Source organism: Sphaeramia orbicularis, chromosome 12 (assembly GCF_902148855.1).
Source record: "Sphaeramia orbicularis chromosome 12, fSphaOr1.1, whole genome shotgun sequence".
Lineage (NCBI taxonomy): Eukaryota > Metazoa > Chordata > Actinopteri > Kurtiformes > Apogonidae > Sphaeramia > Sphaeramia orbicularis.
Window position 1 is genome coordinate 16,666,872 of NC_043968.1, and position 10,141 is coordinate 16,677,012.

The window sequence follows — 10,141 nt, forward strand, 5'->3', positions numbered from 1 at the left end:
TTTAGGGTTGTGTTTTCCAAAGACATGAATAATATCAGTCAGTCTTCCCTTTTTTGAATAAATCTTTAATCGACAACACATTGTGATCATGGATTTGTCACTTCTCACTGTGTAAATGAGTGTTACTTGTCTGTTTGCGACTCTGGGGAGCGCTGATTTATAACGGAAGTGGCACAGTAGAGCACAGAGCACCGCAGCAAGCACACGTTGGTTATGTCGATTCATTCATTCATTATTAATCTGCTCCCTAGGCTCCTGAACAGCATTAAAGCATTACATTAAAACACTATGCATGCTTCCCATTAATTATACAACTACTAAATGAGTGGAGATGGTTTAGTGCTTCACATGGACTGATCACACTCTCTAAGGCGTCAGCTGAGCTTTAGGGGGTGTTAATAAATTATTGACTATTGTAGAGGTCAGCACAAAAACTTCAAAAGTATGAGTAGGAGGTAAAAGGAGTAACTTAGTAGAGCGCATTGATTTAGGCTAAGCAGTTCACTCTATGAAAATGAGTCAACAGTTGGTGATATTGTTTATTAAAATGGGCAGTTTCTGTCATAGAAGATGTGCGATTAAAACAAAAATAGTCAAATTTTCATAATGACGAATCTTTATTTGTCTGTGTATAGTTTCCATAGGGACATGTAACACACCCTTTGCATTTAACCCATCACTAGAATGTGCAGGAACATGCCACACGCTGCAGACGAAGAGCAGTGGGTTGCCATGTCAGGCACCCCAGGTGCAAATGAGGGGTTAAGTGCCTAGCTCAAGGGCACATCAGCCAATGAATAATTCTCCATGATTCTCCCACCTTCTAGGCCACGGCTGCCCCCTGTAGGATTAAGTTGTGGAAAAAGAAAAAAACAGTTTTCTCTGAATTTTTTTTTTATTGTCGTAGCCTGCGGTGTTTGTCTGTCTGTCTGTCCAGCAGTGACTGCTCTTCACCAAATCGTCCAGTCTCATTCATGTTTGGTATTTAGATCCAACTTAGGAAGCTCTTGGTGAGTTCTTTGGGCATCGACCTTGACCTTCATTTCAAGGTCAAACTGGGGTCAATGCGTCAAATTTGGACAGCAATGCTGACCTACATTTTTCAGGTCTTTCGAGGTCAGTGAAGGGTCATGGGGGCAGAAAAGAGAGGCTACAGATGAGGTGAGGGGATAGTAGTACTGGTAGGGGAGCAGGTACCAGCAGGGGTAGAGGTGCAGGGCAGCTCTCATTACCAAAGGGGGTGGCCCAGGGCTCATTATAACGTTCATCAATGGTCATTTCATGTAATCTTTTTCTACTTTGGCAACAAGCCAACACCAGATCGGGAAGTTTTCATCTCAAACAAACAAAGATTCACTAAAAGAAGATGCTCTTCTGCTACTGTCTAGTTGTAGTAGTTGTAGTAGTAGTTGTTGTTGTTGTTTACAGAGTCTAAAGAGTTAGTTAAAAAGGTCATGTTGGGAGTAGTATGGATAATTTTACAGTTTGTGGTTTAAGTATTTTTGATTGTCAAGGAAAATGTTCAGGCTATTGATCTTTCTGAAATGTTTAATATTTATAACTCAAACATACAAACTTGAATTAGTCAAAAATAAAAATGGTGCCATTCATTCATTCATTCATTCATTCATGCATTCATTCATTCAGTCAATCAATCAATCAATCAATCAATCAATCAGTCAATCAATTTTTATTACAAAATTATCACAAACAGTTATAAAAATCAACAATTCATTAACAAAATACAATTTGTAATAGGTCACCCCAAAAGCAGTCCTCAGCTTATAAATGGGGACCCTTAAACATGTAATAAGAGACATAATTTACATTATAATTTTTAAGACATCAAATGTTCTAGATAACTACTAAACATATTTTAAAATATTTGCCTGTCTTCCTAATGGTGATTCACTTCCTTTTCCTAAGTCCTATTGTTCATGTATTTTTGGAACAGTTCAATCCTTGTGAGGGTCGTGGGGGTGCTGGACCCTCTCCCATCTACCAACAGGTGAAGGTGGGGTACACCCTGGACAGCCTGGTAACATTCATTTGGCATATTTTACCCAGTGCACTCCTCTGCTAAGTGTGTACCTTCACATCACCATGCACACACTGGTCCTTTAAATTGCAGCCTTTTGTGATGATATAATTGGTCGATGTTATGATTGACACTCGGCTCATTGTGCAGCTCACAGACGCTGTGTAAAAACTATCTGAGCAGAACAGAGTGGGCTTTTCAGACGTAGTGATGGAGCTGAGAGACCGGAATTTAACAGCCTGTCAGACTGAGCCTGAACCGAGCACCCACTAGTCTGGCATATCCAGACCTTTCTCCACACTTTGTTAACACCAGTGCTGTAGATCAGTCCGACATGTCCACTATCAGACTGGAATGGGGGTAGAAGTTATCTGGGTTGTTTGGCACCGGATGCTGCAACAGTGAAAGAGTTGTTTTGGTGGAACATGTGCACACGAGGGACTACTTGATAATAGAATGACCTGCAAAAGAAAACAGCACATAAAAAGGTGGGAATCTGTCAAATTTGACATTTTCAGGAGGTTGTTCTTTCACATAGACTTTCACAGCGATAACACAAATAGAGAAAGTAAAGAGAATGACAGTCCAGACTCTGCAAAATACAAGTATTCATCCTCATTCCAGCAGGTCAGACTGAGGTCTTTAACAGGCCAGTGTAAGATAACTCAAGAGTTGCACGAACTATAAACCACACAAAGCTAGTCTTAAAGAGAACCACAATAAACACATGGAGCTGGAAAGATGCATTTTCGGTTCAATAATAATAATAATAATAATAATAATGATAATAATAATAATAATGGATTGGATTTATATAGTGCTTTTCGAGACACTCAAAGCGCTTTCCATTATTCATTCACTCCACAGAATAGAATAGAATAGAATAGAATAGAATAGAATAGAATAGCCTGGGTGATTGGACCTTCAGGCATTTATCACTATCACAGAGGCTGAACTATCACAAAACAATCAACTCACGTGGAAATAATAAGTACAGTTTATTTGTGTGTCATTTATTACAGTCGAGTGGCAGCTACAGATAGTATAAAACACACGCAGCCACATGTCTCTGTCGGCACATCTGAGGAGCTTTGTTTGGTGTCATGTTACAGTAAACACCCTCCAAAGGCTAAAGGTTATGGGCAACAGACATCTGATAGGTAGCAGTTTCTCATATGTGGAAAGCCTCACATAGCACTAAGTAGGTCTGAGTTTAGTTATAGACACGGAACTTTTTACAGTCTCGTGTTTATGTTTATGTTTATGTTTACGCATTTGGCAGACGCTTTTTTCCAAAGCGACTTACTGGGGAAAACCAATTAAATCACTCAATCAATCAAATTTTATTTATATAGCGCCAGATCACAAAAAAGTTATCTCTTGACATTTTATATATAGAGTTGGTCAAAACCAGACTCTAAGTCAATTTACAGAAACCCAACAGAATCGTGTGATGACTGGTTACCAGGAATGGCTTATGCTGAATGTGTCAAAAACAACAACAGCAACTAGTCTGATTTACTTGTTAGTGGTCAGAATGTGCATAAAACAAAAAAACACCAGAGTAAACACAAATCAAACATGGACTGAGGCCACCTTCAGTTTTCAGGTTTTTAAACAACACAAACAAACATCCGTCTTCATCTCTTACCTGTAGTTCATCCAGCATCAATAAGCACTGGGAGGCAGAACTGGAGGCTCTGAAGGGGAACAACGCCAAGCTGACAGCAGCGCTTCTGGAGTCCACAGCCAACGTCAAACAGTGGAAACAGCAGCTGGCGGCCTATCAGGAAGAAGCTGAGAGGCTACACAAACGGGTATCGCTCGGTCTCATCCTCTGTGTGTCGTCACCGGTGAGGATGGTCACATTTCTAGAACTTGTACATGTGTTTTGTTTCTCTGCAGGTGACGGAGTTGGAGTGCGTTAGTGGTCAAACAACAGTGATCAAATCTCAGAAGACAGAGCTCAACCAAACAATAGAGGAACTGGAGCAGGCTCTAAAGGCCAAGGAGGAGGTATGGGATGCTTGGATGTTATCTTTGAGCTCTTGCACAGTTACATATTCTGTATTGAATGTTTGCTGTTTTCCTGTAATTGTTCCTAGGAGCTGGAGAAACTTAAAGCTGAGGTGGAGAGTGCCAATGAATTTCAGTCTCAAAAAGACACCCTCACACAGAAACTACAGGTAAGACAAGACAAGATGAGACTGATCCTACCATGGGGAAGTTTCACAGTTGACAGCAGCAACATTACAACAAGTGCAAAGAGAAAGACCGGTAGAAAAAACACAAGTGAGAAATGAAATATAAAAGATGAGATAGAAAATATAAAATAAAATATATAAAAGGTGAGTAGCACAATCCAGATAAAAGACCATCTGATGAGGCTGAGATCTCATTCAAGATTCAAGAAATGTTTATTGTCATCGTGTGTTCAAATAACAAAATTTAGAGTGACAGTTCTCAGCTAAGAAGGTGCAAACTTAAATACTCAGATAAACTTTTCCAATATAAAACGCACCATAAGAATATGTACATGTGTAGAAAAAAGAAATGTAAAAATCATCTCATCACGTAATCATCAATAAACAATAGTAATACACCGACAGATCAGGATCATGCATTGGCTATCTTCACAAATTTGTTTTTTTCAAAGTTGTAAAACCCCAGTGAAAGCCTAATTATCACTAATCCATTAGTCTTTCTATGCTTACACACCTGAATCACTTCCCTCACCGTGAACAACTTCAAAGATGACTCCATCATAAACACGGTCTGTTTGTTTACATAACAAACTGAAATGTCACACGGCCTTTTTGGAAATTTTGTCACATTGTGGGAATGGGAATTCCACACAGCAGCAATTTCACTGTCTCTTAGTGAGTGCTGAACCCAAATGTCGGCTTTACTTCCATCCACCAACCATACTCATTCTTTAAAACAACCCTGGTGGACTGTATCATTTTACTCCTCAGCCAACTTCTGGCCAAAGGGGTATTGTAATCGTTTTGTTGTCTGTCTGTCCATCTGTCTGTCCATTCAACGACATAATCACATTATCTGAAGAATGCATTGAGATATCTGCACCAAATTTATACTGTGGATGCATCTTGGCATAGAGTTGAAGGTAAACTTGACCTATTTTTTAAAGGTCAAATGGCCTTGTGCCTTCTGCAGTTGTAATATCTGAGTACTTTCAAATACAATCTAATCTAAATTATAGGGCAGCAACTTTCAACAGAATCTTACACTGTATTTGGCCAAGGGGGATTAAAAGAGCACAGCACGTTATGTTTTGTTGTAGTCATCTGGTTCGTTTTTGATGGAGTCATCTTCGAAGTTGTTCACCATGAGGGAAGTGATTCAGTGTGTAAGCACAGAAAGACTAATCTTATTTACTTACTTAATCCTCTTCTGAGCCTGGTGGCACTTGAGGCAGTAGGTAGCTTCTCCGGAAAGACTAATGGATTAGTGATAATTAGGCTATCACTGGGGTTCCACAAATTTGAAAAAAAAAAATTGTGATGAAAGTCATATGCTGCTTTAAAATAACATGAGCTTTTTGTTGATGTGTTTTAAATGTTAAAAGGACACTTAGCTCTGGAGAATGTTTTTAGAACATATGGCACATTTACGAAGTTTTGTCTGTGCTGTTTTTTTTTTTAATGGCCATTAAAATACATGTAAAATGAATGAAATAACTCCAAAATCACTATTATGCTCAATAAACTATAGAACAGAGCCATCATAAGGACATTTAGGTCATTTCCTTATTAAACCCCCCCAAAACAAACTAGGCCTGTTTCACTGTTGATGTCATACAATCATGTTTCTTCACAGAAGATGCCAAATTCCTTGTGTGATCATTGTCAGATGTGATTGTGGTTAAACTGATGCTGATCTGAGTCTGAGGACAAAACTGTGTGACTGTGTTGACTGTACAAGGCCTGTCCTGTAAATATTAAAGTTATAAGTGGATAAAAACTGGAGGACTCAGTTCATCTGATGTTGTGCTCAGAGCAAACATATGCTCGTTTCATGAACTTTATGAAATGAAATCATGTTTTGCCGGCAAAAAAAAAAAGGTCAGATGAGAATTTCTGATAATTTTGGCAACCACTGTATGTTGAGAAGAAAATAACAAAATATGAATCAAATCTTTTCATCACCAAGTCATTTTTTCAGATTTTTCAAGAAACCCAAACAACATAAACAGGCTTAAGTCACACTCTTCACATGAGCGGTTATATTACAGGATAGAAGAACACAATCTGTCAGGGTTGAATTTCAATGTTGTGTTTTCAAGGTCTGAAAAGTGCTTGAATTTTAAATTACGTGCTTGAAAGTGCTTGCATTTATAACTCTGTGATGTGATTTATGTATTTATTTTCAATTTTAACTCTGCCAGGTTAGATGACAAGCCAAAGCTACTCAGAGAGGTGATACATTTTCAAAAAAAAATTTTATGTCAAAAAAGAAAATTAGTAGGTGCTCTCAGGTCAACTCCAACGACATTTTGTCGCTGTGGGGCGGAAACCTTATAAGTTCATTTCTGGTCATAAAATTATTCTATTGGTCAGTCTTCACGTTTACCTGATAGTTTTAGAAATATTTAACCAATGAAACATGTTGAAAACAGCTTGTGACTACATTACTTAACTCCATTCATTTATTTAGAATATACATCGTTTTCCCAGTTTCTTGAAAAATAACTTTTTTTGGAGGTTTCCACCCGACAGTGATGTTTTTTATCTTAATCTTTGGCTCTGTGTGAGTGTGCATGAAGAACACAAAGTGGCTTCCCTTTTTGGATAAAACGTTGTGTTCTCCTTTAATTTCTGAACTTTTTGCTCTTATGAAACATCATTTTAGATGTTTCTAGCATACTACAATGTACGTCATTGTGATAAAAAGTGAAAAAGTAATCATGAGTTTATGCATTCCTGTACATATGGATTTTACCCCAATGATAAGGTGTTGTGCTGGAAAAATTTGAAAATGAAAAGTGCTCAAATTTGACCTTGAAAAATGTTTACAAACCCTGCCTGTTCACCAGAGAATGCATACGATTTTACCAGGAAAAAGTCTCAAGGCAATTGTTTTACGAAGGTGACAATTTTTAGAAGAACTAGTAGACGACGTGTTGTCCAAAACTTCAGATAATCAAAGAATCCCATTGGCGGTTTGTCTTCAGGACACAGAGTCTCGGAACCAGACCCTGGAGGCCCAGCTGAGCGACCTGGAGCAGCGTCTAGAGAGCACCCAGGTGGAGAGGGAAGCCTTCCGCAAGAGCCTGCGCTCCCTGTTGGAGCTGCTGGACACCAAGATCTTTGAGCTGACCGAGCTGCGGGACACGCTGGCCAAGCTGGTCGAGGGCAGCTAGAGTGACCACACACACACACACACACACACACACACACTTCAGTTCACACCATGGAAACCCATCACTGCCACCACCACCACGCCTCAGCCACACAGAGCTGAAGATGAAATCACCTGCATTTACTGCATGTTGGCACTCACACTCACTGACACGTACAACTTGAATCCTCTTTTCTTTTTTTCTTTTTTTGATATATATACGATACTTGTAAGAGTATGTTTACACACAGCTTTATGCATTAACGGTACACATATTTTGCTACGTCCATGTATTCATGTTCGAATCAGCACACGTTTACAAGCGCCAAGCGACGAGGCTTTACTTGGACCATGCCTTCCCTCTGCTTCTCAACACTCTGGAATATTCTGGACCGAAAAACTAAGAGTTTCACGTCTATTGCATTCTGCGTGAGAGGACATCGTACTTCCTTTAAGCGATTTGTTTTAGAAAAGCCCCCTCCGCTTCGTCGCATGAAGCTGGTGACGTCTTTTTTTTCCCCACTTCCTCCACTTTCCACTTTTTTACAGCCACTACTGGTTGCGTTATAAACTGCATCACGACAGATGTCACTGTCAGCCAAATGAACACTTTGGAGTCAAACACTTTGAGATTCATTGAATATTATTTGAACTCTGGAGGGTTCGAATGTGGTGAAAAGCTAATTTTCCTGGTGATCGGTACCAATGCGATCCTCTGAGGGACTGCCAAATACGCTGCCAGGGGGAGGATGTCTTATATTCTTATACAAATATATGAGCAATACTAAAAAAAAAAAAAAAAAAAAAAAAAAAAATGGGAGCATCAGAGGGAAAACACTTTCCAGTCTCACTTTCAGGTAATTTACTCTTCTCTCGGATATGTTCGAGACCACAAGCTTAGTGGGATTTTATTCAGCTGTGGCTACAATACTTTTTTCTTTCTATACACTTTTTTTAAGATTACTATTATGACAGAAATCATAGTGCACTTGTATAAATGGAGTTTGTGTGTGGGTGAACCAGATTTTCTTTCTCCTCTTGTTTCTGTTGCAACTTGAAGTGCAATGATTGAATCCTTTTTTTATTTATTACTGTAACTCGAGTTATCACAAGAGTTGTACAAAGATCTTTATTTACATCTTAATTTTTTTTAATTGTTTTTTTTTTTGTAATCGTCTGGTACATGGGTGTCGAGATTTTTTTTTTTTCTTCTGTTGTCGTTTTGGAGAAACTGGCAATATTTTTGGACTATTTATGGAAGGAGATAGAAAAGGTGATCACCACAGGTTGGATTTGCAGAGGATCTTTTTGTTTTCTTTTGCCAAATACCATTTTTCGTGTACAGATATGAATTTTGCTGATGTTGCCTTTGGTACAGAGATGCATCAATGGTAGCTACAACTGCGGTACTTTAGTTTTGTGGGATTTACTATTGCCAAAAATTCAGCAATGTTTAGAGGAATACAGTACGTCTACCTGAAGAACACTATTTAAGGGCTTGTTGGTGGTTCTGGTACATTCGGGAGACTTGAGTGACTTTATCAAAGCGAAAAACAAAAAAATATTAACAGCTTGAAAGGGAATTACATTTGAATAAGAATTTTAAATGTTGATTATACCACATGCTTAAAACACAAATTGTAATTTTGAGTTTATAGTAAAACGAAACTAAACGGAAATTGCGTGTTGTCATTTTTTGTTCCTCATTATTTCTGTTTACTCTTTATGGACAAAAAATTCTTCAAACAATAAAAATCAGAAAACACTTAGAAGCTTCTTTTTATTTTTAAAGGGAAAAAAATTATGTATAGTTGGGATATAGAAAGCAGGAATGTCATGATAGGAAACAATGCAAAATGAAACAAAACCTTATAAAGTACATTTACATTTGTAATGCTTAAAAATTTCTTTAAAATATGAAGTTTCAATAAATACTTCCATACATTTAGGCATGCGGATATATTTTCAGGATTTACATTTCATTACAGTATAATTCATATGACTTTCTTCTTAATTATTGCACTTACGTTGTGATGGGTTTGTCCTCAAACCGCTCACATGCATAAGGTCATACAGGTCAGAACAGAGTAAGGGTGTACGAGACACAATCTGGGGTCTACGAAGGGTTAATAAAGAGGTTTTTAAAAGCACAATGGTATAATAAACCCGGATACAACGTTAAAAGGGAATGGTGAGTGATGGAGTTGAAACGTGCTGCTCAGGTCTGACGGGTTACAGCACGAGGTTAAAGGTGATCCATGAGGTCACTGGAGCTGGATGTCATCATACAGCATGCAGTGATTTGTACTTTTTTCCAACAGGCGTTTTCAGATGGCAGCTGTAACTCCATTTGTTTTAAAGACAGGTCTGACAGTTCATACAAGGTAAGAAACTTCTATCAAAAAAAAAAAAATCATAAAGAAAAAAAAAAAAAAAAAAAATCACACACAACAAACTCAAACAACTCCAGTAAGTAATTAAGTAGGCTTGGAAAAAAAAAGGCAGTGGAAAGAGACTCAATGCAAAAATAAATACAAACATCACATATATGATCCACATGTTGTCAGGTGTGGAAGACAGAAGGCTGCGTGTGTTACCAGCAGAGGGCGATGAACAGCCCACTCAGCTGAACCCACTGACACCAACAGGCCTTAATCTGCTGCAGGTAAAGGTTTGGGTTTAACCCATAAAGGCCCAGCGCTACTTTTGTGTCAGTTCCCAAATCAAATTTTCTCTATATCT

The 10,141-nt window shown here is 38.3% G+C and overlaps 1 protein-coding gene across 2 annotated transcripts in view; it reads left to right on the forward strand.

Annotated features, from left to right (window-relative positions):
- homer1 (homer scaffold protein 1) overlaps nt 1-9,073 on the forward strand; it is a 28,806-nt gene extending 19,733 nt beyond the window's left edge. For both annotated transcript variants that reach the window (XM_030150817.1, XM_030150818.1), the window contains 4 exons: nt 3,696-3,855; nt 3,944-4,054; nt 4,144-4,224; nt 7,233-9,073. In XM_030150817.1, coding sequence (XP_030006677.1) covers nt 3,696-3,855; nt 3,944-4,054; nt 4,144-4,224; nt 7,233-7,421 — 541 coding nt within the window. In that variant the 3' untranslated portion in view covers nt 7,422-9,073. The remainder of the gene's footprint in view (nt 1-3,695; nt 3,856-3,943; nt 4,055-4,143; nt 4,225-7,232) is intronic.
- The last annotated feature ends 1,068 nt before the right edge of the window (nt 9,074-10,141 follow it).